The 27,671-nt window shown below is 38.4% G+C and overlaps 1 protein-coding gene across 8 annotated transcripts in view; it reads right to left on the reverse strand.

The window, feature by feature from the left end:
* The window catches only part of REXO5 (RNA exonuclease 5), a 71,056-nt gene that overhangs the window by 25,084 nt on the left and 18,301 nt on the right, over window positions 1–27,671 (reverse strand). For 2 of the 8 annotated variants that reach the window (XM_036087399.2, XM_078074715.1), the window contains exons 11-21: window positions 26,927–27,029; window positions 25,502–25,605; window positions 24,642–24,762; window positions 14,021–14,125; window positions 13,393–13,530; window positions 10,911–11,003; window positions 9,864–10,080; window positions 9,461–9,648; window positions 8,366–8,484; window positions 5,408–5,485; window positions 178–1,032 (exon numbers count right to left, since the gene is read on the reverse strand). In XM_036087399.2, the coding sequence (XP_035943292.2) occupies window positions 936–1,032; window positions 5,408–5,485; window positions 8,366–8,484; window positions 9,461–9,648; window positions 9,864–10,080; window positions 10,911–11,003; window positions 13,393–13,530; window positions 14,021–14,125; window positions 24,642–24,762; window positions 25,502–25,605; window positions 26,927–27,029 (1,363 nt within the window). In that variant the 3' untranslated portion in view covers window positions 178–935. Of the gene's footprint in view, window positions 1–177; window positions 1,033–5,209; window positions 5,486–8,365; window positions 8,485–9,460; window positions 9,649–9,863; window positions 10,081–10,910; window positions 11,004–13,392; window positions 13,531–14,020; window positions 14,126–24,641; window positions 24,763–25,501; window positions 25,606–26,926; window positions 27,030–27,671 lie in introns of those variants that run through there. The other 6 variants (XM_078074714.1, XM_036087447.2, XM_036087405.2 and 3 more) reach the window with 6 other exon arrangements.

The following is a 27,671-nucleotide window of genomic DNA, read 5'->3' on the forward strand; positions in this document are numbered from 1 at the left end:
TGACTTTATTCTGGGGTGAGATTTATCCGTCGGGAGCCTCTTCCAACGTGATACTGGATAGCAGTTCCTATGCTTTGGAAAATAATCCAGATGGTACAGGATCCTCAGACTTCAAACATGGATGTTGACTTCCCACTCACCAACTTAATGGCCTTTGGGGTCCTAATACTTGTAGGCAAAAAGCAAATGAGTCCTCAGAGGGCCACTACCTATATAGTCTTATTGTAGCAACTGATGTGGATTCCCATGAGGAACAAAAAGTGAATTTGAGCACTGTGCTAATGGATGGCTCCTACATCAGGTTGGCAGTGATTAAGGCAAAGGAGACAAGCTGAAACTGTCAAGTGCCACTGCTGTGTGACCTTTGGCAAGTTAGTGAAATTCCGAGTTTCCTTACTCATCCGTAAAATCAAGAGACTTAATTCCATCAGAGGGTTAGGATTTAAAAGCCTTTAAAAAGCACCTAAATCACGTAAGTTTAAGGTTTCCAAAAGGATGTCAGGTGAGTAATGCAAGGAATCCAGAGAGGAAGAGATGGGGGTTGGCATGGTCACACAGGACCTTTCAGGTCACTGTTCCTCCTAGGGGCTTAACTTCCCTCTGTGCCAAAATGGGGGTGGGGGTGGGGGGCTTAGACTAACATGATCCCTGATGGCTCTATTTGGCTCTTACATCCTAGAAGTCTGATTATGGTAGACCAGTTATGACCCTTAGCTTCCTTTCATTGTATTTTCTGTCTTGTTATTGTTTATATTCAGGAAAGCTATTGGCCAGCCATCTTACTCACTTCTTTGATGGAGGCCCTAATGACCTTCCCAAAGATTTCCAGCCTCATGTTGGTATCTCCTAAAAATAAGTAAGTACAGTGGTGGGACTAGATGTGCTTTTATTTTTCCTTTCAGTTGGAAAGGACTTGGGAGTCATGGCTACATCCTTTAGCTAGGGAGAAGGTTGAAAGTTTTCCTCAATGAACTGGAATTTTTTTTTCTTTTCTCTTCTTCCCTTATTACCAAGGTTAGCATCAGATGAAGGCTGGAAGGAAATGGGGTGGGGGGTGGGAGGAGGTTACATTTTTTTCTCACTTAAAAAGTCTGTCTCCAAAACAGGTACTTATAACCCAGTTGGCTCTTGGGGCTTGTGTCTTCTGTGCTTGGGCCTTTCTGACTTGAGCCCAGCCAGGGCCTTAACAAATAGAGGTTTGGAAAATTAGAAAGTGAAAGATACTGATTTGGGTGCTTGTGTAGAGCCTGGAGCTATTCCAAGTGTTGATGTGGTGTTGTACAGATTATATATGGCTAAAATCCAGTTTGATTAGATGAGGGGCAAGCAACGTCTTCACACCAGAGATGAGCTTAACTGCATGTAGAATGGATGATGTTTTCTAGCAGAAAAGACTTACAGGAGGTAGTGCTGAGGGTTCAGAGAAGTACAGAAGAGTCACCTCAGCACTGGCATCCTCTCTCTTCTCAAACCCAGTTGCCAAAAGCACATGACTGGGCTGGCTCTGGAAATCCCATTTTAGCTCTGGGTTGTGAACTAGGTCCAAAGGGTTAGTCTTGGGGAAGGAGAGGTAAGGGAGCCAGCCTAACCTCTCCATTTCCTTTCCTTTGTTGTGACTTCTCAGGAGGCCCTGTGTTATGAAAGCCATAACGCTCTTCCCTGGGCTTAATGTTCTTCCTCTGTAATGTTCCAACCTTGATTCTCTTGCCTTAGGGGTGCTGAAAAAGTCCTAGTGGAATATGGCAACAATGCAGTCAACAGCAAAGCACCTGACTATAGGGTTTTATAATCCATGCTGATGGGGACTCTCCATGGCCCTGTGTTTATCTGGGGTGGTGCTGCTGAAATTGCTAGTATATTAAAATAAAGAGCTACAAAATGGTATGGTACCTAGTATAAGACAAGACAGAAGAAAACGCTCAGGCTCTTGTGTATATGGACTTACATAGTAAAGGACACATTCTCCTTGATTGGGTAAGTAAAGATAAGTAAACGGGTAAAATTCTAAATATTTGGGGAAAAGTTGCCATATACCAAAATGAATTCCAGGAGGAATAAAGGCTTACGTGTAAAAATTAAATTATTTTAAAAAAACATATAGGGGTGCCTGGGTGGCTCAGTGGGTTAAGCGTGAGACTTGATCTCAGCTCAGGTCTCGATTGCATAGTTCTGAGTTCAAGCCCTGTGCTGGGCTCCACACTGGGCATGGAGCCTACTTAAAAAACAAGCCCTCCCCCCCCCAAAAAACCCCCATATATTACTTGTCAGTGGCTATTAAATTGATCTCGGGATCAATCAAGACTTTCTAAGTACAAGAGCAAATAGAAGAAATCGTAAGACTTCTAAAACTACCTTAAAATAAAAAACTAGAAACATTTTTGCAGTAATCAATAGATGGACACTGTACTTAATCCATAAGGAGACCTTAAAGAAAAACTGGCCAAAAAGCTTCTGAAAAAAATAAATGCCAATCTACAGGATATTTAAATAAATAGAAATTATATCTATTTATGTAATGGAAAGTTTTTTTTAACTTACCACATTAGCAAAGATTTGAAACAAGTCCACGCTAGCTAACACAGTAAAAACTTCTGTGGAATTAAAACAACCTTAGGTGTTCATACTCCTTAACCCAATTTCACTTCTAGGAATTTTTCCTTAACAAATATCATTTATCAAAGATGTATGTGCAAGGATATAATTGGCTGGGGAAAACTTCGGTGTCAACAACAGGGGACTGTTTTAGAAATTATGACACACATCAACATGTTGAATACTATGCAGCTATTAAAAAATCTGCTTTTGAATGATGTAAAAAGTATGATAGAAGACTGAAATAGTGGCAGTTGTTGACTCTGAGTGGTGGCATTAGAAGTGATTTTACCTTTTTTGGATTTTTCAAGTTTCCATTAATTGGTTTTCTTTATAATAGGGAAGAGGTTATTTACAAAAGGGGCAAAAGAAATGAAAACAAACATGGCTGAGTGTACTAAACCGTTCCACTGTGGGCAAGGAGGTCAGAAAATTGGGAGTAATATGTTCAAAGCCTAAATCAAGTGTTGTGTAAAAACCCTTGGGAGTTGCCTTTCTCCCCCAAATGAGAAGCTGCTTCTCCAGCAGCTGCCTTGGCTGCCTAGAAGGGTGTGGGAGGAAAAATGCACAAACGCACTTATGAATGGAATGTGTGTTTTGCAAGAGGCCAAGTTGGCAGCTTTGGCTTCCAAAAGGTGGGAGCATCAGCTGAAAGAACAGAGTGTGCAGACTGAGGCCTCAGAGACCTTATGGTTGGGCCCATCTCTGTATAGAGTTCTGGAGTTGGGGGCCCACTGGGAAACCTCCCATCCAGGAGAAGGAAATGGCCTTGGCTATTCCTAGGAGCAAAGGCAGTATTCTTGGCACATGGAACCTAATTTGTTCTGTGATCCTACACTTGGAAGATGCTCCTCAGTAAATGTTATTTATTGACCACTTAATGTGGGGTTTTCCCTAATTTAATCCTCATAACCTCATGAAGTAGGTACTAATGTCCCCATTTTAAAAGTGAGTTAACAGGCTCAGAGAGGGAAAGTCCTTATATATATAGCCCACTATTCTGTCATTTTTCCACAACCTGGATTATTGAATTTTCACAATAATCCTTAAAAAGATAATTCTCATTTTATAAGCTGTGAAAATATACTCAGATGAGATTAAGTGGCTTGCCCAGAAGCAGAGCTGAAGTGCCAGGCCAGATCTGTCCATATTCAAAGGCAGACACTTATTTTGTCTCAGGACTGGAGTCTCAAGAAGTAAACAGCAGCTAAGCTCTTACAGCTTTGGAGCTCAGCTGGGGGTGGGGAAAGAATCCAGTAACATTGTCAGTTTCAAGATATTCTCAGGGCCTTCACTGTATGTATGCCTGGGGAACTTTCCACTTCACAAGGGAGCTTCAAGTTGCAGTGTCTTGATCCTAAATCAAGCTCTTCAGTTCTGGCTCCTGGTTCCCAACTTTTACATAGGGCTGGCTCTTACAGAAGTTAAATGGTTAAACACTGCCTCAAATGCCCAACCTTGAGAATTAATTTTAGGTATTCTAGTTATAAAAGCAACATATGGTGATTTAAAACCAAAACAGCCAAAAGCAATTTGGTAACACCTAATTTTCTGATCCCACCACATTTGACATACAGCCTTCTAGGTTTTGTTCCAAGCCTATGCATATCTTTGTGTACCTTTATCTACAGAAAAAGGACTCAAACTATACACACTATTCTGTAAGCCTCCATATTTCCTACAACATATACTGGGAATGCATAATCACATCTTCAACAACAATCCCGTGAGGTGTGTACTCAAGTTCACACAATATGTAGGGAAGCTAGGATTCAGAGTCCGTCTGTATCCAGAGGTCAACTGCTACTTCTTGCAGATCTCTTTTTACTAGAAATTTTATTTACACGCACATAATTTTTAAAAAATGGCTACCAGGAATTCCATTGGGCTCCCCCTGTGGTATCTCCTCCATACATGTTTGTGTGCATCTATACTATTATTGTAGTATGCTACTATAGAAGTGGAATTGCTGGATCCTAATGTACGAAGCAATTTACAAGGGTTTTGGTATGATACATATTGTATGCTGGATTAGTTCATCTTTTCCAGAGGGCAGATAAATATTTCTGTTTCAGAGTTGTATGTACCTGTACCCATGTCCTTTCCAACACAGAATGTTAATATTTTGAGAGTTGATAAAAAAGCAGAGTAGTAGCTTTCACTGAATTTGAAGCTTTCAGTTTTAAGGGGGAGATCCGATATGATGGAGGCACCTACTGGTGAAGGGTGACACTGCAATCTCACTGAAGGGTGGGGGAAGGAAGCATTCCTAAAAATGGAATTGGAAGGGTGCTTCCAGTGTTGGTAAAAAGCACAGTCTTCCACTCTCCTGTGTGTGGACCTGCCAAATTTTCAGTTCAGCCTATCTTTTTCCTTCAATTTTATAACAGCTGTCAATGAGAAAAGTTTGCCTTACATAAATTTGCTTCATAGATACAGCTTTGACAACCTGCATAATGGCTGGATTTTCTCCAAAGCAAAGTCCCTCCCTCCTGGTTTCCTTACCTACATATACCATTTAATAGAAGTGTTACATGGAATGAGCACCTACTACAAATTTCCTGTGTATAAGTCCAGTGACATAAAGAAAGTACAAACTGGTTTCCTTCTCACCGTCTTAAGATGAGGATGCTTGAATTTTAGGCATTTATTGAACATTTGTACATGCCATATAAATGGACCGAACTTCTTAAGTGGTACACCATTTCCACAAAAGCTGTCTGCTTTAGATAGAAAGGCTGCAGCCTGACCACATTCTCTGCCACTGCCCACGAGGGATAAGAAACAGCACAGGGAAAATGATGGGCAGACTCACGAACACATGTTTGGGGTGGTGCTTTCCTCTTCATCTTTTATTCCCATCAGTCCTAGGCCAGAGAATGATCCGTGAGTGCTGCAACAAATGAGTGAAGATAGGTTTCTAATCCACAGGGTTAAAAGAATGGTTACAAACTCCTAGGTAAGAAGTGGTAAATTTTGGGGGGTATGTGTATGGGGCAGGGCACAGGCAGGTAAAGACAGCTGATGGAAAGCTGCCTATTGAAAATGGTTCCATGGAAGGAACACTGACGAGTCCCAGAGGCCTGGAATCAAGTCAGCTCTGCTATTTAACAGATGTGAGACATATCTCAACCCAGGGTGAATGACCTCAAACGGAGCCTCAATTTCTTCAACTATAAAAATATTAAATACTTAAATTACTATTCTCACAGGGCTTTTGTGAGGACTATGGACAATAATAGCTAAAATATACAGATCATTTCCTCATACTTTCCTCATACATCATACAGATCATTCACCATGTACCAAGCATCATTTTAAGTACCTTATATATACATCCTCATTTAATCCTTCAAAACAGCTTATGTACCTAAAATAGGTACTGATGCAGGTACAATTATTATGTCCACTTTTCAAAAAGAATCAAGTTCATCGTTGCTCAACAAGTTGAGTGACAGAACCAGGTAATAATGGCAATCTGCCATCAAGAGTCCTTTTAAATAATGTATGTTGTAAAACACTTGGTACAGTGGCTGGAATGTAGGCGTCATTCAGTACATGATAGTTCCCTGCCACCTTGTAGTGAATATTGAAGGGTTTGGGTTAGACAGCTGAAGACCTCTCCAAGGCAAAGCAGATAGAAGTGAGAAAGACAAACCCAGAAACTGTCACCACCTGATGTCTGAACTTACACTAATAAGTACTAGCCTTTTGGGCATGGGGGACTGGGACTGGAACTCTGAGTGCTGGAGAGTGGCTCTGGAATCAGATCATCAGGGTTCAAATCCTAACTGTACTTACTAGCTGTGTGACCTTAGGCAAACTCTTTAATCTGAGCCTTTTTCTCCACTTGTTAAATGAGGACTCAACAACCTCAACTGAAAACACGTATAAAAGCACTTAAGGGTTTGATGAATTATGGCAAATACAGCAATATTTTCAATATTAATCTTAGCATCTACTGGAAATACAAGGATTAAGAGTTGAGTCAGGCTCCAAGCATGAGGAAACCTATTCTCTTTGCTACTCCTTGCTGAGCTACTTTTACCCTTTCCCAGGACATTACGATCATGGAGAAAGCTGCAAAGATGAGGCCCAGGGAAGTTAATCACACAGCAAGCCTATAGTTTGGGTAAATGCGTGCTCCTCCCTGGTTTGCTCAACAAGGCTACAGACATCAAAATGTAACTTTTAGAAGAAAGGAGGGGGGCGCCTGGGTGGCTCAGTTGGTTAAGCAGCTAGCTCTGACTTCATCATGATCTCAAGAGTCCTAAGATTGAGCCCCGCAGCGGGTGGGGAGCAGCTCTGTGCCCAGCAGTGAGTCCACTTAAGATTCTCTCCCTCTTCCCCTCCCCTCCCTCAAATAAGTCAATCTTTAAAACAAAAATAAAAGGAACATTAGACATCCTTACTGCAGGATTTGCTATTTCCAGAGTTTTTTCATGATTTGTCATATGTGTCTTAGGACCTTTGCCTTAGTCAGAACCTAAGACTTTCTGTTCCCTGAATGCTCCCTTCCTCAGGCCCTCATCCACTGTGGAATAACCTGGCCACTTCTGGGAGGAGAAAGCTTGGGCCTACTCTTAGCTTAGCTTGCCTACAAAATGAAGAACTGCAATCTAAGATTTTACCTGGAACATGAAGACCCTGCCCCTTATTCTATCACCCCCTCCACATACTGGCTCTGAGAAGCTATGTCAGGGCACGTCTGTTCTGAACCAAAAAGCTTTTTTGGCAACTTATGGTCACCTCATGCTGTTAACCTACCCACAAAAGCCTGTTTAAAGTATATCAGTCTAAGATGGGGGTTTTTTGTTTGTTTCAAATGTAAACACTTAATAGTCTCTGTTCCTCATAGACAGCAATTCTCTCAAGCTGCCCAGCAGGTAGCCCATCTCCGTAGTGGCCATGAGATGCATGTCACAAGGATTTTATGACAGGAAATTAATTTCTGATCAGGTTTCAAGGCCTGAGGCCTTCATGTTCTGCCGTCTGGGACCCTGGGCCTGGAAAAGAATCCTAGAATGTCAAAATTTTAAGGGACTTTTTAGAAATAAATACAATCTAGTGATTTTCAAACTGTGCTGAAAAGAGCTACTGCCCTCTCGTCCCTCTCCCCCAATATATACTCATCCACCACCCACTCATTCCAGAACTGCCTATCTTTATGCTTTAGAAATTTAACAGCAATTTTTCTTTTAAAGAAAAGGTTTTATAGTTGAAAGGGTTTGAAAATCACTGATTTACTCCAAATCTCTCATTTTACCGAAGGGAAATTGAGACCCACAGTGGGAAAGTGACTTGGCCACTTGTCAGAGGAGGTATGTGATAGAGCTGGGACTGGACCCAGAGTTCTGTTCCATTATCCTTCAGGCTTAGAATCAGCAAAGAGGGAAATGGGAGAAGGCAGGAACATGCTCCTGAAATGTGGGAAAGATCATATCTGGTCTGGGCCTTCCCCTAGACCTTCTTTGACTGTTTTTACTCAAGTGGGGTTAGGCAGCTGCCTCTTGTCCCACAGAGGCTGCAGGACCTAAGACCTCTGGCTTTAAACTGGGATGAGCGATCTCCCTGAGTGGCTAATAAGTGTAATTAGAGAAGAGCATATATGCGTAAAATGGAGATATAATACCTATCTCTTAAAACTAAGGATTAAGAGAGGATTTCTAGAAGTTCTCATTTATGTGCCTGAATGTCAACAAAAGGCCTTTCTCTAAGAATAGCTAAAGTCCCAGAGGGCAGAATCCTGAAGGGACAACCCTTCAGTCCTTACCTCTTGGTTCCTGGCAGCAAGATGAGGCAGAGGGTGCCTGGGCCCAGGCTGTGGTAGAGCTTTCCTATCTTCCGGCCCCAGCGCCAGGCTGCTATCTTTGGGTGGTCCACCTTCAGAGCCTAAGATCAAAGCCACATGTTGACACTCAGCCAGAGTATCCTCTGCTCACCTTTGGAGGGGCTGCAACTTTCTTCTTCAGGCTCTAGGACCATGGGATCCCAGGAAAGGTTCTGTGTAAATCCTCTATCTGAAGCTAAAGCCCAAACTTCAGGGTTCCCTGTCAACCCCAGCATCTCCAGGCCACAGGTAGTTTAGGAGTACAACTGTTGCTCTTTTCTCCATATGGAGTGGGTCTTCCAGGACCCTGAGGCAGAGGAACCACATCACTAATGGCCCCTGCCATTAAGTATCTTTGTGATCTGGGCAAATCACTCAACCAGCTCTGGCTTCTATTTCTCATCTGTTAAGTGTGGGAGATTAGACCAGGACAGGGTTTCCCAAACTTCAGCCATTCATCTTCTACCTTCACCCTTCTACTTGCGTATCCCTCTAATAGTTTTCTTTAAAGCGAGTCAGTTTCTTCCTTCACCTCAATGAAATATATCTATGAAGTCATGGGCTCAATGTGATTGTTGTATAATAAGCGTTAGAACAAGACCTTAGCATAAAAGCGGGGAAAAAAGTCCATCTATGACCACTAAAAATTATCTTGTATATGTACTACACTTTGGGATGCTAGATCACTAAAGACTTGCCCAGCTCTTTAACATCCTGTGTTAGCCCCTCAAGGTCCCTTGGAGAGCCACCTGGAGGATTAAAAGCCTAATTGTAACAGGTATGGAGCAGGCAAAAGTATGAGATCTTGGAGAAAGAAAAACGTGTCCAGGGCTGGAAGAAGCTGGAGAGTGAAATAAAACTAGTGCCAGGGCAGGAAAAAAAAAAAAAAAAAGATTCAAAGGCTTAAGTGTCACTTGAGCTGGACTCTCCTAACTTCCATAAACACCAGAAGGCAAATCAATGCTTAGAGCTAGCAAACCAAGGCAGCTATCTCTGACACTAGGATACACTCACTCACTCACTCATTCACTCACTCACCTGTAAGGCTTGCTGCTCGGAGGGGGGAGGTATGACACGAACCCCTGGGGGCCTTCTTGATTCAGGAGGTAAGCCCCTGAGCCAAGCATGGAGATGCCTGGGGGTTAGGGCATGCCGGCCTTTCAGCTTCCAGTGCTTGCCTTTGAGAATGTTGAGGGCCCTTTGGGCACTGCCAAAAGTTTTGAATTCTGAAAGCAAGAATAGCCCCTTCTGTTATTAAGGGCCACAAAGCCTGGTCGTCCAGGTTGGAGGCCAGCCAGGGCCAAGGGAGAACAGAATCAGCTGGTAACGTGGTCCAGCATCCCAGGTGGGCTTATCTGGTGAACATTTCCCTTCTCTGACCTCATGTTATCACCATCCCTAATCTCCTTCCCCAAGGTTACATTCCATACCGTAGACTTACTCAGGAAACAGTATCTTTTTTGCTTTCCACTTTTAAGATCTTTAGGCAAGATGACAGCTTCCAGGCCAAGGAAGAGGTTGGACTGCTGCAATAGGTGTTCTTTAAAGGTTTCGCTCACTCCAGACAGGTATATAGTACCTCGGTTCTCAGAATCTTGTTCTAGCTCATTCACAAGAGTGTTACAATCAAGGGTGAGCTCTGTCACAGGCCTCTGCACCTAACCAAGGAAGATGGCATTAGTGGTAGAAAGTCACCACTTAGGGGTGCCTTAGTGGCACAGCTGGTTAAGCCTCCAACTCTTGGTTTTGGCTCAGGTCATGATTTCAGGGTCGTGAGATCAAAGCCTTGCACTGGGCTCCTCCACGCTCAATGCAGAGTCTGCCTGGGACTCTCTCCCTCCCCCTCTCCCTCTGCCCCTCCTCCCTGCTCTCTCTCTCTCAAAATAATAAATCTTAAAAAAAAAAAAAGGCCACCACTTCAACCTTTAGGCCTATTCTATACTAGCAAGTAACTTAATTCTGTAGTTTCCTTATCTGTATAAGGAGGCTAGTGATAAATGCCTCAGAGGACTATAGTAGAGACTTAATAAATACATAAATACAAATGTTTTTGTGTAAACATACTCTCTCCTCCCCACCCAAACACCCTGCAGTGGAAATGAGTTCCCTGACTTCTACGCCAATGAAACTGATTATTTGCATAAGAAACTTCAAACACCATTTGATCCCCCTGAAAGCTAAAGGAAAGGGCAGCTACAGAAAAACACCCAGAATAAACCATCTGGGGTCTAAGTGGTGATGAAGAATACAAGGAAGACCCCAATGTAGCCCAGGCTGATTCTGACAAAAATGAAAGTTTTCATATTTTAGGTCACTGCTAGAAGAATGCTGGGCTTGGCTGAAGACTTTCCATAACACAAAGTCTTGTGCTCGGGCCTCTTGAGGGCTTTTCTCTAAGCTTTTATATACTAGGGCACTATAAATACAGGCTGTGCTAGCTCAGGGCTGAATGAAGGGTGCTCCTTTTTGCTTTCTCTGGCCACTGTACCTTAATGCAGGCACCTTCTACCAGAATGCCATCCAAGGATTCTATGGCCAGCTGGGCAGCTTCCAGGACTTCATATTGTATACAGAGATGTGGCTGCAGAAAAAAAAAACAAGATTTTCTTACCTCTGCTTTCTAGGCTCAAACTGCTAGAGGAGGGACTGGGAAAGGGCCCTAAACTAGTGGCCAAAGCCACCAAAATGAATGTTCTCTTTGCTGTGCTGGGCTAGACAGCAACTGTAGATCAACTTTAAGTAGAATCACCAAGATTCAAGAACTGATTTCTCAGCCAATAAATAACCTTTATTTGTCAATTAAAACTGAAGTCTTCTCGCCCCGGGTGGTATGGGCAAAGCACTAATAAATGTTTACTAATCAACTTGCTTTTCAGTATTATTTATTATGAACCACTGAAGTCATCACTGCAAGTCATTTAGATTCTCATTTGTCTTGAGAGCTTAATTTCACACAGGCAGCTTTCCTATAAGCTTGGGGAGGTTAAGTGCTTCCATTGGATAGGCTGCATCTTCAAACTGACTGCTTTTCTGCTTGATGATGTGACATACAGCATCATCATGGAGACAAAAGTGCTCCGAGAGAAAAGCTTCATGATACTGGATTTGGCAATGATTTCCTGAATGTGACACCGAAAGCAGAGGTAACAAAAGAAAATAAGACAAACTGGACTTTATCAGAATTAAAAAGTGCATCAAAGGACACTATCAACAGTGTTAAAAAGCAATCCTATGAATAGGAGAATATATTTGCAAATCATGTATCTTAACGAAGATTTCATATCTAAAATACATAAACTCCTAAAACTCAACAACAAAAAATCAAATAATCCAATTAAAAATAGGCAAAGGACTTGAATAGGTATTTCTCCAAAGAAGTGGCCAAAGTGACCAATAAGCATATAAAAAGATGCTCAATATCACTAATCATTAGGGAGATGCAAATCAAAACCATGAGCTACTACTTCACATCCATTAGGATGGCTAGTACTTAAAGAAAGACAAAGTAAGAAGAAAGGAAGAGGAAGAATGAGAGACAGAAAAAAAACAAGTGTCAGCTGGAATATAGAGAAACAGGAGTGTAAAGCCATATAGCCACTGTGGAAAACAGTATGGCAGTTCCTGAAATTATACACAGAATTATCATTTAGCCCAGCAATTGCACTTTGGGTATACACCCACAAGAATTAAAAACAGAGACTCCAATGGATATTTGTACATCTATATTCACAGCAGTATTACTCAGAATAGCCAAAAAATGGAAACAATCCAAATGTTCATCAACAGATGAATGGATAAACAAAATGTAGTACATCCCCACACAATGGAATATTGTATCTGTCCTTGAAAAGGAATGACATTCTGACACATGCCACAGCATGGATGAACCTTGAAGACATTCCGCTAAGTGAAATAAGCCAGACACAAAAAGACAAGTACTATATGATTTCACTTACAGGATGTATATAACAGAGTAGTCAAATTCATAAAAACAGAAAGCACAACAGTGCTTACCACGCCTAGGGGACAGGGACTGAAGAGTTATTGTTTAAGGGGTACAGAGTTTCAGTTTGGGATGATGAAAAATTTCTGGATACATTCCAAGACCCCCAGCAGATGCCTGAAACCACAAAGAGTACTGAACCCTATAAATACTATGTCTTTTCCTACAGATTTTTGTATTTGATAAGGTTTAATTTATAAATTAGGCACAGTAAGAGATTAAAACAATAACAAATAATAAAATAATTATAATATACTGTAATAAAGTTATGTGAATGTGGTCTCTATCTCAAAATATTCCACTGTACTTACCCTTCTTGTGATGATGTGAGACGATAAAATGCCTATTTGATAAGATGCAGTAGGGTGAGTGACATACACAGGCATTGTGAGGTAGTGTTAGGCTACTGGTAACTTTTGGATAGTATGTCAGAAAGAGTATCAACTGCTTCTGGACTATGAGTAACTGAAACCGTGCCTAAGGGGGTACTACTATACTTAGTAACACAGAACTGTATATTTAAAAAGTTAAAACAAATTTTACATATATTTTACCAAAAAAAGAGAAAAAAAACCCCAAGACTTATAGCAAGAGGTTATAGTCCCCGGACATATACTTCCCATCCCTTAGGTCCATCTTCCCAGGGAATCTATTTCTATTTTTAGGTATAAGAAAGACATTAATAAAAGATTCAGAGAAAGCACATTTTAAACATCCAGGATTCCGTACTTAGGTCACTTTTAAAGATGGCAGATTTCCTGATTCTCAAAACAGTCAGAGAATCTGGCAATACTGGGTACACATCCTTGTGAGTTAAGAACTGTTTCATCAAACAGCATGACTCATACTCCAGTTGGTGACAATCAAGCTCACATCACTAACATTTGTTATGTGAATGGCCCCAGGAGGCATCTGAATTTCCAACACTAATCTAGAGGTGCAAATCCAAGTTTTATCATCTCATTACCTGATGGGTTTCAAGAACAAGAGTCATTGACCGGATTGGGCCAAAGCTCTTAAACAGCCTTTTCAGAGCCCTGAGGTTGCAATTTTTGCTAAATGGCCCAGCATAAACAGTTGACATCTCTGTCCACTTGATTCTCATCTACAAGAAAAATAGAATACAGTGAGGAAGTGAATGTGGTAAGAGAATTAAGTCAAATCTAAAGAAAACATGGGATAATTCTGGTTTAAGAAATTTCTCAACACAAACACTTGCTGAATGTACAAAAATTTGTATACAGGGATTTGACAACTGCATTATTTGGAATAGCAAAAATTTATAAAGCACCAATGATGAAAATAATAGGTATATAATACAGGGGAATACTATACAGCCATTAAAAACAAGGGAAATAAGATCATGACTGACATCAAAAGATGTACACAATACATTGCTAAATGAAAAAGTTGCCAAATAGTATACATAGTTTGATTCCCATTTCTATAAAAATGTATTTTCTAAAATATTAATAAACACATAGAAAAAATCTGAAGAAATACAGAACAAACTTATTAAAGTATGCATTACTTTCGTTAATGCAGGGAGATTATAACTCATTAAATAAAGCCTCTAGCACAACTCATTTACTTACCCTTTTGTTCATCTCCTCAGTGAGGTTGGGTGAAAAGGGTTCAAAAGAGAACTGGACAATGCTGAAGGGAAACAGGGGGATTTCCACTCTGGCCTGCTCAAGAACCTGCAGAGAACAGCAAAGTCTGAATAAGGCAGGAACCTAGTGGCTTCTGGAGGTGAGCCATAATAATATAAACAAGGTTGCCCTTTTACCCATATTAAAAAGCAATATAGGGCTGACTTTAAGTTCTGGAAGAAAATGGTGATCCTAGAATACAGTAAAAAGAGCTGGTAAAATCACGTAGAACCCATGCCTTTAGCATTACTAAGAAAAAGAGACTACTAGAACCTTCAAATTACCTCTAAGAAGTAAGTTAGATTCTAACAGAACTCCCACCATCTTATACTGTTAAAGTCTGTTAATAAAGACAGCAAGAAGAGGAGGTTTAAAAGACTCTGGAAAGAAATCAAGATGCATGGAAGACTTAGATGAAGTACAAATAAAATTACCCCCAGAAAGAAAAAGTATAACCAAATGCCAAAATAACAAACACAGGTCACAACTTTCATATTTCACAGCACTTGATTACAGGGAAGAGGGTTGGCAGCCTCAGAGAAATGCTCTGGAAAAGAATAAGGTATATAGGGCAGAGATACTGTAGGGAAGGGAAAGAAGGAAATAACAACCCCCCCCCTCCACAATCCAACCTCACACAATGCAACCCAGAAGAAACCTCCCACACTGGGGATTGTCCCTTGGACAGAAACACGAGTGGACCTTGTATTCAATATTTTGGCTTGTCTTGAAGCTGCCTCAGGGACTACTTTCTGTCTCAAACTTGACTCAAAGCACTTGATGGCACTGGCAGCATTGTTTGGAAACTCCTGAAAAGGAGTGATGTCAGCAAGGTCACAGACTAGGAAGCTTCAGGCCCTCATTCTTCCACAGACACCAAGTTAACAACAACAAAGAGACCAGAATACCAGTTTGCAAGAACTCTAAAGACCAACTGAGAAGCAATAGCACCAAGACGAACAAAAAAACCTAAGGAATTCCAGCAAAAGGAAAGAAAAATATGCAGAGTTTTGTGTGCCCACCTATGTTCCTCCCCTATCCTTCCCACACTTGAGATCCTCCCTCTGGATGGAAACAGAAGAGGGGACTCTGCATCCAATATTATGGCTAGTCCGGGGTTGCCTGAGAGACGAGTTTCTGTCTCACTTGACTAGAGCACTAATGGGATAGGCAGCCTTGTTTGGAAGCCACTGAAAACAAATGCTATCATCACAGCACATTAGAGCTGCAGTTCCACAGGCAGATGTCAAAGGGAACAAGAGATTATGAGCACTGAGAAGAAACAGACAAGCTCCCTAGGGAATCTAAAAGTACACACACAGGCTCAGAGAACATACATCCTCAAATTGGTTAGAGAGGTCCTGGAACCTCTAGCTGGGCTAATCAGTGAAAGTCTTCTGTTCCATGATGCCAGGTTATAACGATGGGACAGGTAGTTGTTTTTTTCAAATGATTAGGTCTCAATAAAAAAGATCACAAGGCATGCAAAGAAATAGGGAAAAATGGCCCAAAGGAACAAAATAACATTCCAGAAATCAAACCTAAAGAAACACAGAATGAACTAAAAGAGAACAAAGACAATTAATGGGCTCAGGAAAATGATGCATGAACAAAATGAGAATATCAACAAAGAGCAACTATAAAAAATGAACCAAACAAATTCTGGAGCTGGAAAATACAAGTGAATTGAAAAATTCACCAAAGGGGTTCAACATCAGATTTGATCAGGCAGAAGAAAGAATTAGCAAACATAAAGACAAATCATTTGAAATCATCGATCAGAGTAAAAAGAAAAAAGAATGAAGAAACATAAATAGATCCTAAGATGGGACGTCAAGACCAATACACATATAATGGGATCCTGGAAGAAGAGAGAAAGGGACAGAGAGCTTATTTGAAGTAATAATGGCTAAAAACTTCCCAAATCTGAGGAGAGAAATGAACATGGAAATTCAAGAAGCTTAAAGAACTCCAACCAGGATAAATCCAATAAATCTAAAGAAGCCCACACAAAGACACATTATAATCAAACTGTCAAAAGTCAAAATCAAGGAGAGAATCTTGAGAACATCAAGAGAAAAGCAACTCATTACATACAAGGGAACTTCCTTAAAATTATCAGTGGACTTATCAGCAGAAATCTTCTTGCAGACCATATGAGTGGCATGATAGAGTCAAAGTGTTAAAAGGGAAAAAAAAAAAATCAAGAATACTGTAGCCAGCAGAACTCTGCTTCAAAAATGGAGAAATTAAGATTTTCCCAGATTAAAAAAAAAAAAAAGCTGACAAAATTCATTACAACTAGACCTGATCTGCACGAAATGCTAAAGGGAGTCCTTCAAGATGAAAGAACATTAGACAGCAACATGAAGCCACATGAAAAGTTTCCAGGAAAGGTGAACATGTGAACCAATACAGTAACCTCTATGAAGGTAATTTTCATGTATAAGTTTACTTTTAATTCTTACTCAAAACTTAAATGACAAAAACATGAATAACTATATTCCTATGTTAATGAATATACAATCTATATAGATGTGATTGAGTAATTATTCAGTGAATATCTACTTACTCACTTTCAAAATCTAATTTACTGGTAACCTTTTCTCTCTTATTTTTTTATTTTTTAATTTGAGTATAGCTGACACACTATTACATTAGTTACATTAATACATTATACATTAATACATTAATACATTACATAGTTACATTAATTTCAGGTATACAACAGTGATTCAACATCTCTATACATTGTGCTATGCTCACCACAAGTGTAGCTACCATCTGTCACCATACAATGCTATTACAATATCATTGGCTGTATTTCCTATGCTGCACCTTTATATAAAGGTGCAATTTATGACATCAGTAACAAAGTGGGGGGGTGGAGCTTATAAAAGTTCAGTTTCTGTATGCAGTTGAAATTAAATTGTTATCAGCTTAAAACAGAATGTATAACCTTAAGATGTTTTATGTAATTGCAATAACTAAAAGGAAAATATTTATAGAATATAATACACAAAAGGAAGTAAGAAAGAAAATTATGTCACTACAAAAAAAATCAATGAAACACTAAGGAGGACAGTAGAGAGGAAAAGAGGAACAAAAGCTACAAGATATACAGAAAACAAAATAGAAATAGTAAGCCCTTCCAATTTAGTAACCACTTTATTTTTTTTATTTTTTTATTTTTTTTAAAGATTTTTTATTTATTTATTTGAGAGAGAGTGAGAGAGAGAGAGAGAGCACAAGACGGGGGAGCGGGAGAGGGAGAAGCAGGGAGCCCGATGCGGGACTCGATCCCGGGACTCCGGGATCATGACCTGAGCCGAAGGCAGTCGCTTAACCAACTGAGCCACCCAGGCGCCCTTAGTAACCACTTTAAAAAAGTATCGGCAAACTGAATTCAAAAGTACATTAAAAGGATTATACATCATGACCAATGGGATTTACTCCTGGAATGCAAGAATGGTCCAACATATGAAAATCATCCCACCTTAATGGAAAGAAGGACAAAAACCACAACAGCATCTCAATTGATGCAGAAAAAGTATTTGACATGATTCAGCACTCTTTCATGATAAAAACACTCAACAAACTAATAACAGAAGAAAACTACCTAACAGAATAAAGGCCATATATGAAAAGCCCACAGCTAATTTATTCAAAGGTGAAGGGCTGAAAGACTTTTCTCTAAGACAAGAAACAATGATGCCTGCTCTTACCACCTCTATTCAACACAGTATTGGGAGTCCTAGCCAGAGCAACTAGGCAAGAAAAAGAAATAAAAAGCAGCCAAACTGGAAAGAAAGAAGTAAAATTATCTTTGTTCACCTATGAGATGTAGAAAACCCTGAAGATTGCACAGAAACACTGTTAGAATAAATGACTTCTTCAAAGTTGAAGGATATAAAATCAAGACGCAAAAATCAATTGTGTTTCTATATACCAAAATGAACAATCAGAAGAGGAAAGTAAGGGGGGGAAATCTCATTTACAAAAGCATCACAAAAGAATAAAATTCTTAGACATAAACCTAACCAAGGAGATGAAACACTCATAATGCTAAAAACTACAAAACACCACTGAAAGAAATTAGAGATAATAAATAGAAACATTCCCATGTTTACAGAAAGGAACACAATACCATTAAGATGTCAACAGTACCCAAAGCAACCTACAGATTCTATGTAATCCCTTTTAAAATTCTAATGTCATTTTTTTTCTGTCAGGTTTTTTTTGTTTTTTTTTTAGAAATAGAAAAAAAATCATCCTAAAATTCTTACAGAATCTCAAATAATTTTGAAAAGAAGAACAAAGTTGCAGGACACAAGTTTCCTAATTTCAAAACATATTACAAAGTTACACTAATCAAAACAGTATGGCAGTGGCATACAGACATATAGACCATGGAACAGAACAGATTTCAGAAATAAATCCTTGTGTATATGGTCAGATGATTTTTGACAAAAGTATCAAGACCATTCAATGAAAAAGCATAGTCTCTTTAACAAAATGGTACTGGAAAAACTGGATATCCACATGGAAAAGAGGGAAGTTGGAACCTTATCTTACATATATATAAAAATTAACCCAAAATAGATTAAACACCTAAAAGTAAGATCCAGAACTAGAAAACTCCTAGAAGAAAACATAGAGTTTTGAAAAGCTTCATAATATTGGATCTGGCAATGATTTCTTAGGTATGACATCAAAAGCATAGAGAACAAAAGCAAAACAGACAAGTTTTCAGTTCATCAAAACTCACAATCAGCAAAGTGAAAAGGCAACCTATGGAATGAGAAAATGTCTGCAAATCATATATCTGACAGGGAATTAAAATCCAGAATATATAAAGAATATACAGAATATAAATATATAAAGAACTCCTAAAACTTTAACAAAAACCCAGTTTGAAAATGGGACTTGAATAAACATTTCTTAGAAGATTATATACAAATGGCTAGCAAACACAAGAAAAAGAGGAGGTTCAACATCACTAATTACCAGATGACTATGAGATATCACCTCACACCCATTAGGATGGCTACTATCAAAAGAAAAAAGATAGAGAAAAGTAAAAGTGTTGGCAGAGATTTGGAAAAGCTGGAATTCTTACACACTTTTGGTAGGAGTATAAAAAATGCTGCAACTACCATGGTGAATACTATAGTAGTTTCTCAAAAAATTAAAATATCTTTACAAAATAACTATTTAGTTGCACCTGGGTAGTGCAGTTGGCTGAGTGTCTGACTCTTAGTTTCGGCTCAGGTCATGATCTCAGGGTCTTGAGATGGAACCCTGCATCAGGCTCTGCACTCAGTGCAGTGCCTGCTTAAGACTCTCTCCCTCTTCCTCTGACCCTCCCCTCCTAATCTAAATAAATCTTAAAAAAAAAGAAAAAAACTAAAGCAAAATAACAACATGTAGAAGTAAAATGAATGATGGCAACAATGGCACCAAAGCTAGGAGGGGAAAATGCAAATATATGGTTGTAAGGTTCTTATATGTGAAGTGGTATATCATTATTAAGGTATTAAGTATGGTAATCAAGGTAAACTATGATAAGTTAAAGAGAGACTATAAATCCTAACATACCCACTAAAATAACACAAGGAATCACAGTTAATACACTGCCAAAGGAGATAAAATAAGATCATAAAAAATACCTCATTAACTCAAAAAAAAAAAAGAAATAAAAAAAAAAAGAGATGGGACAAATAGAAATCATACCAAGATAAGAGACTTAAACCTAACAACATCAAATAATCGTATTAAATGCAAATAGCCTAACTACTCCACTTAAAAGGCAACGATTGTTGGATTGAATAAAAAAGCAAAGCCTAACTGGTCACTACAAGAAACCCACTTTATTTTTATTTATTTATTCAAGAAACCCACTTTAAATATAAAGATATAAATAGACTAAATGTAAAATAAAAATATATATACCAGGTCAACAATAAACAAAAGGAAGCAGGAGGGGCTATATTAACACCAAAGTAGAAGTCAGAATAGAGGGGAGCCTGGGTGGCTCAGTCAGCTAAGCGTCTGCCTTCAACTTGGGTCATGACCCTGGGGTCCTGGGATCCAGCCCCGCATCGGGCTCCCTGCTCAGTGGATAGTCTGCTTCTCTCTCTCCCTCTACCTCTCCCCCTGGCTTCTTCTCTCTCTCCCACTCTCACTCTCTCAAATAAATGAATGAAGTCTTTAAAAAAAAAAAAAAATGTTTCCAGGGATAAAGGAGGCCTATTTGTAATGATAAAGGGGCCAGTTCATCAGGAAAACATAATGCATAATGTTTATGTGTCTAATAGGAAAGCTTCATTATATATAAAGCAAAAATTAACGAAAACTCCAAGAACAAATCCACAATTATAGTTGGAGATTCCATCTCTCAATAAATTTAAAAGGATTCAAGTAATTCAAAGGACATAAGTACATTCTTTTTTTTTTCAAAGATTTCATTTATTTATTTGACAGACAGAGACACAGCAAGAGAGGGAACACAAGCAGGGGGAGTGGGAGAGGGAGAAGCAGGCTTCCTGCAGAGCAGGGAGCCCAATGCGGGGCTCGATCCCAGGACCCTGGGATCACGACCTGAGCCGAAGGCAGATGCTTAACAACTGAGCCACCCAGGCGCCCGGACATAAGTACATTCTTGGACGATAGAGAATTTAGGAAATCAGGAATAGATCTCAGGAAAATCCCTAATTATTTGGAAAATAAACAGCACACTTCTAAAAAACCATTAGCCAAAGAAGAAATCAAAAGGAAAATTAAGAAGAATTCTGAACTGAATGAATATGAAAACCATTTTCAATATTTATTGGAACTTATCAGTATTTCTAAGATGCAGCTAAAGTAGAACTTAGAGGGAAATTTATAGCTCTAGAATATCTGTAGTAAAAAAGAATGACTTCAGCTAACACTATTCTAGATGCGTTAGCCAAGGCATTTAGAAAAAAGAAAATAACTAGGGACATGAGAACTGGAAAAGGAGGAATACAACTATGGTACATAAGCACACTGGAGTACCATGCAGCTATAATAAAGAATAAAGAAAATCCTTAAACTGGTTTGATAATTATTTCCAAGATATATTGTTAAGGGAAAAAGAGCCATCACAAAAGAGCTTATATAGTATGTTAACTTCTGTGTAATAAAGAAAGAGAAGTAAGAAAGCATATATATATGCTTTTCTTTACCAAAAAGAACAAACAAAGGATAAATCAGGTAGTGGGAAGGATTGGGTAAAAGAGATATACAAGGGAACTGCATTTCTCTGAGTACAGAGAGTTTACAGAGTTTTGATAGTTTTGCCTTTGGAAGCATGTTATTGTTCTACAGATCCCAGAAATAAATCAACAAAGATGGAAGAAGGCAAAAAAAATCTAAAACTGAAAGCAAAATGAAACAAATGAACCCAACTATATTTTTCCATTCAAAACACAGCTAATCTGAAGGGGAGAAAAAAAACAATCAAACTTATAAATGAAATATTCATATACCCAATACTCAGTTGTAGATGGGGTGGGGGATAGAGAGGAGAGTGAATTGCAAAAACCAAATTCTTAACTCATTCTACAGTGATTTGGGTGCATCAATTCTAAAACCATTTTGGATATAGTTTAGGTTTGAGGAAATGAGTAATTGTTGATGTTGTTGGGAGCCAATGTTCCCACACTGGAAAAGGAAGTTACAAAAAGAGAATGAGGAAAAGAAAGGAAGAACCCTGTATGAAAAGACTGAAATCAGAGGTATTTGTATAGACACATGATTTCTAAAATGTGTATGTGTGTACATATTTATATATGTGTACATGTATGTGTATTGACATGCATATATTTCCTAACTCTGTCTCCTTTAAGGGTCTAGAAGCAAAGACACCCCGATACCAATATGCATACCCAGTGCCCAGATCCTGGTTTCTAATATCAAGATGAAACTGAATATCTTGTGCTAGAAAGGAAAATGCCCAAAAAAATTATGGGTCCATGTCACAAGGACAAAGGAGCCAACTTGAAGGGGCTACCACTAGCCAAATCTATGAAGTTTGAAAACCAAAACAATTTAATATAATCATAAATTATAAACCAGTGAACTAAACAGGAATCCATGAGACCACACAGAATGAATGAATGAATAATAAAGGAAGGACTCTTCCTTTTGTTGTCCATCTGTCCTTTATTTTTATATAACTATATATTTATTTATATAAAAATATATATTTATATAAATATATATTTGTATAAAAATAATACATATATTTTAGCAGCATACCTGTTTTTTTTTTTTTGTATATTTTATCCATAGAACTTTTATAGAGTCAAAATTTTAAAACTTAGAGAAGGAAACAGCAAAGTAATTTGTGGCCCTTATTTTTAGCTGATTCATTTTGCTATTTTTACATTCAATATTTAAATTTGTGCACATGCACACCAATTTCTCTAGAAATTTTTCCTGCTTGCATCTCAGACTTTCCTTCTTCCTTAAATGCATCCTTTTAAAACTTTTTAGTAGGGTTTTTTGGTCATAAAATGTTCTTCTTTATCTGAAAACATTCTACTTTCATTTTGAAACAGTTTTGCTGGGTAGACTTTTGTAAGTTGAAAGTCATCTCCGTTGGGACTTGGAAGAATGCTTTCACTGTCTTCTGATTCCTGTTGCTGCTGTTGAGAAACTGGCCGTTAATCTATTTGTTGCTCTTTGAAGGTGATTTTCTTTTCTCTGGCTTGCTACCAATATATCTATTTGTTTGGGAGATAATAAATATAATTTCCCTGCAATATGTCTAAATGCAATTTATTAATTTTTTTTAATGTGATTCCTTATTATATTTATACTGCTTGTAATTCACTGGGCCTCCTGAACCTGTATTCACATAGCTCTGGTTAGTGGAAGAGGTATCCTTTCTCCTGTTCAAGAAACAGTAATCCAGAGGATGTCACTTCTTCTGCCTTCATAGGAATTCTTTATTATTTATTTACACTCTATTCTGTATCTTCAACTCTCCCTTTCTCCCGGCTCTTTCCCCAGCGGCTTCTAGCGCTTCCTTCGAGAAAATGAAAATAGTAATAAAAAAAGCGTGGAGATAATAGAAGTCGCTGACATATTCCGTTGAATGTGGTCCCCTCAGCTCCATCCCTTAAGAAGAATCTCCATACTCGCATGCATCCTCAGACGAGGTATTCCATGTTGACAGATCTCTCGCCTCCCACAAAAAATCAGTACTCTTGCTTATAGACTGCTGAACTAACAACTAGTAAATAGGAAGGAAGTGCTAGAGTTGGAAACCATCATTGTGCAACCATCAGGTAGGAATCAACAGTTTTTGCTAAATATAAGAGGGGAAGTTTTGATGAAAAGCAGGATATGTGCTTTTCTTAAATTATCTCCTCATATTACTTATCAGAAGGGACAAAAGTAGTAAATCTACAGTGGAGAAAGCAGACAATATCTTGTTAAGGTCATCAAAATAAACAGCACAAAATAAAGGATAGATGGACAACATGTGCCTCTGAATGTGATACACTGAAAAGGAAACATGATTTATAAGTATTTTGGTAAAGAATGCATAACCTGTGTCTAATCATGGGGAAACAAACCCATAATGAGGAACATTCTGGGTGGGGTGACATGCAACATGTATTACTTAAAATTACCATGAAAGACAAAGAAAGGTCAAGGGATGTATCCAGATTAAAGGAAACTAAAAAGATAGGACAACTAAATGCAGTATGTGACCCTAGTATAGATACTGTTCTGAAGCAAAAAGAAATGCTAAAGGACATTACTGGGTCAACTAAGAAAACTGGAATACAGATGAAATTAGAGAAAGGTACTGTATCAATATTAACTTTACTGACATTTATTACGGTTATGTAAGAGAATATTTCTATTCTCAGGAAATATACACTGAAGTATCTAGAGGAAAAGGGCCATGATCTATGAAGCAACCAAATGGTTTCAAAAATAAAATGTCATATAGAAAGAGGAAGATAGAAATAGCAAGGGAGCATAAGCATGCCAGCACACACACAAATAAAGCAAATAGGGCAGAACATTAACAGAAGATGAATATAGATAGAAGGTATATACCATCATTCATGCAAGTTTTCTGTAAGTTTGAAATTCTTTCCAGATAAAATTAAAATATATATAGAGATCTTCTGAATAAAATGACCTAAGTTCATGCTGCAATACATCCCTTCAACTTTCACATACAGCAATAGATAAAATTTAAGAAGAGAAAACCAAAAAAAGTCAGGCTAAAATTTAACTAAGATAAACATCTCTGTAAGCCAGAAAAAGAACAGAAATTCAAAGTTGTGTGCAATACCAAAGGTGGGGTCTGCAAGCAGACACTGGCAGCTGACAGTTCTGCTCCTGTGGGGTAACTGGGACTAAAAGTGCTCCATATAACATGTGAGACAAAAACCAGACTTGATAATGATAGCCAGGGTTGTTGATGAAAAAAAGCTTGACGCTTAGCATGAATTGCAAAGGGCTACATTCCCTTCTGCTTTGAGCACAACCTTCAAAGAGACAGCAGGTCACTCACCTCTTTATTTGAAAGGCACTTAATAGTTTGACAGTTTCTGGCAGAACAAAGTTCACTAGTTTCTGCTTCCCGGGTCAAGAAAAGGAGCTTCTGACCCATTAAGTCCAAGCATTCTAAAACACTGTAAAGAAGTACAAGAGATCAAGGGAAGAACAACAGTTTTCCCTAACCTAAGACTTACTTCTCTGTACTTGCACTGTCTAAATAAGGTAGCCACTAGCAACATGTGGCTATTTAAATTAAAATTAATATCAAATAAAATTACAGTTCAGTTCCTCAATACGCATTAGTCACACGTACTGTATTGTGTGGACCTTACTGGACAGCACAGATCTAAAACAATTCCATCACTGCAAAAGTCATAATGGACAGTACTGCTCTATATTTAGGGGAAGAAAGGATAAACATGAAAAATACTCAAAGCTCTCTAACAAGTTTATATTCTAAGGATCTGACACATTTATTATGGTGTGATGAACTACTTCCAGGCCTGTTTTTTGTTCTTCCCTAATCTGGGCAATACATCAAGGCTATAGGTGACTCTTCTAATCAAAATACTCACTAGTCTATCATCTCCCCTAGTGCTACTTAGTTCACTATATTTCAATGTCTTCCTTTTTGGTAAAAGAGTTAAGACCAGTCACTACATTTAGAAGATAAGAAAAACAAATAGGTCCTATTTCGGGTGGAAGGTAAGGGTATTTTTCCCTCCACGGTTTTTGTGATGGTAGAATGTTACTCATACTATTGGTAAACATTTCTCAACAGACTCAAAAAAGGGAAAAAAAATTCACAGGTTGTGTAAATAAGAAACCAGACACTATTTGTTTTTGTTCTTGTTTAGAACTGAAAAATATTACCTTGTGTTTGGCTGATAAACTATTTCTGCTGTATTTCTCAGCTCTTGGCCTGCTGCTAACAATTCTTCGTGACTAGCTAGTGCCTCCAGATTTAGTTCTGCAATCTTGAAGAAAATAAAGTGGTAAAAATCATCTAATTCCCTACAAAGCATTTGAGTTTTAAAGTAAAATAAAACACCAAAAAGCAAAAAAATCCAAGAAAAGCCCACTCAAGTGGTGTTCTCTACTTCTGTAGACAGTGGCTTTGCCATTGCCATAGTCCCAGGCTGGCTTCAATAGCTACCAGATGGTTTCTGACCGCTTAGCCAAGAATGGCAATCTGTTACCAGCTGCTGATGTTGTTACATGAATATGGGAAAGGGCCAAGTAAAGCTAAGTATAAAGTGATGGCAATTTGGGCTCATCACTGATCCCACAGTCACTTAAAATTTACTTCTTTGTGAACATATAACTTTTGGAAATTATAAAAAAAATGGCTTTTATAGCAACATCAAAAAAAGATCTTTTATTGGTTTAATACAAAATCAGTTTATTCTTCTTCCATAAAGCGGGAGACCACTTGGGAGTTGCAACGTAGAGAGTGAGATCCAAACTATTATCATTATTTATATATCCCATAAGACATTTTAGAATGTCTTTCTACCACTGTGACACAAAACACTATTCTGGATGCTTATGATTCTACACAGACTACAATTTATTTCATAGTGGAGTCATGATAGAACATATCATGCAATGGACAATCTAATAAGTTAGAATGCATTGTAACAATGTCTGTAAGAAACAGTCTCCATCAATGTCTCCCTTATGTGCTGTTCTAATCTACACCCACCGAACTGCTGCTGAAACAATGGCATGCTCCCCTCACCCCAAAAGAGCAAAATTCTATGTAGACTTTTCATAATTATTACAATTATCAGCATACAATGATCCACACATTATAGTGCTTAATAAATTCAAGGCACTGTACTAACAGCTTTATATAAAATATCTCATTTACCCTCACCAATATCCCAGAGAAATGTGTTTCCATTTTACAGATGTAAAACTGAAGTTCTTTAGAGAAACTGACCCAGATTATGTAGCTAAACATAGTACTATCTTTTTTCCTTTAAGATTTTAAAGTAATCTCTACACCCAACATGGGGCTCAAACTCACAACCCCGAGATCAAGAGTCACATGCTCCACTGACTAAGCCACGTGCCCCTGGTACCATCTTTATTTAAAAACAGATAAGCCCAACTTCAGAGACTACATACTTAACTACTACATTATGCTAGTCATACAGGTCTTAATTCCAAATGCTCAGCTTGAATTACACTCCTACTTTTGTACAGAAAGGTAACAACAGGAAATGGTCTGTGACTACCTGTTCTAGTCCCATAATTTTAAGAAAAGCAAACATATAGGTCAAAGATACTAACCTTCCTTGGGCCATACTTAAGGAAATACCGAGCCAATTCAAGGGTGGTTCTAGCATCTTCTGTGGCATCATGACCAAGCCTGTCTGGACACTGTATATCCTTCCTGGAAAGTCAAGATAAAGCTGACATACTCGACAGCATTTTCAATGATAGGTTCTTTGAACCACCTCTAATAGTCTGGTTACATGTAAAATTTCAGCAATCTGATAATCAGATTTTATCACAACAATCAAGATTCCTTTATTTCTAAGTGCCAGGAGAGTACCTGGAGTAAGAGGCACTGACGACGTGTAATGATCAGGAATGGCTTTGTCTACAGCAAGCAGATCATCTGGACAAAAGGCTACCCAATAAAGTCTCTGGCCACTCCCCACCCAACACCTTGCCTCATTCTTTTAGATGTAACCACTATTTAAAGTTACCTTCCAGAAATTTTATATTTGCAATCAGGTGTCTATAGGTACTTAAATTTTTTCTTGGTCTTTTTCAAAAACCTTAAAAAAGTACATATGTTTGTGTCTATAAATTTATCTAGATCTAATCTACATCATACTGATATCTAGGCATATATAGATCTTGTTCTGCATCTCCATTTTATTCTCAGTAGTACTTTAAGAGAGTTCCTTATTAGCACATACAGATCTATCACATTCTTTTAACAGTAACAAAGTATTCAGTAATACAGATAAACGTAATTTATTTAACCACTCCTATGGAATATTTGCAGTTTTTGGCTGTTTTAAAC

This window comes from Halichoerus grypus, chromosome 6 (genome assembly GCF_964656455.1).
Source record: "Halichoerus grypus chromosome 6, mHalGry1.hap1.1, whole genome shotgun sequence".
Classification (NCBI taxonomy): domain Eukaryota; kingdom Metazoa; phylum Chordata; class Mammalia; order Carnivora; family Phocidae; genus Halichoerus; species Halichoerus grypus.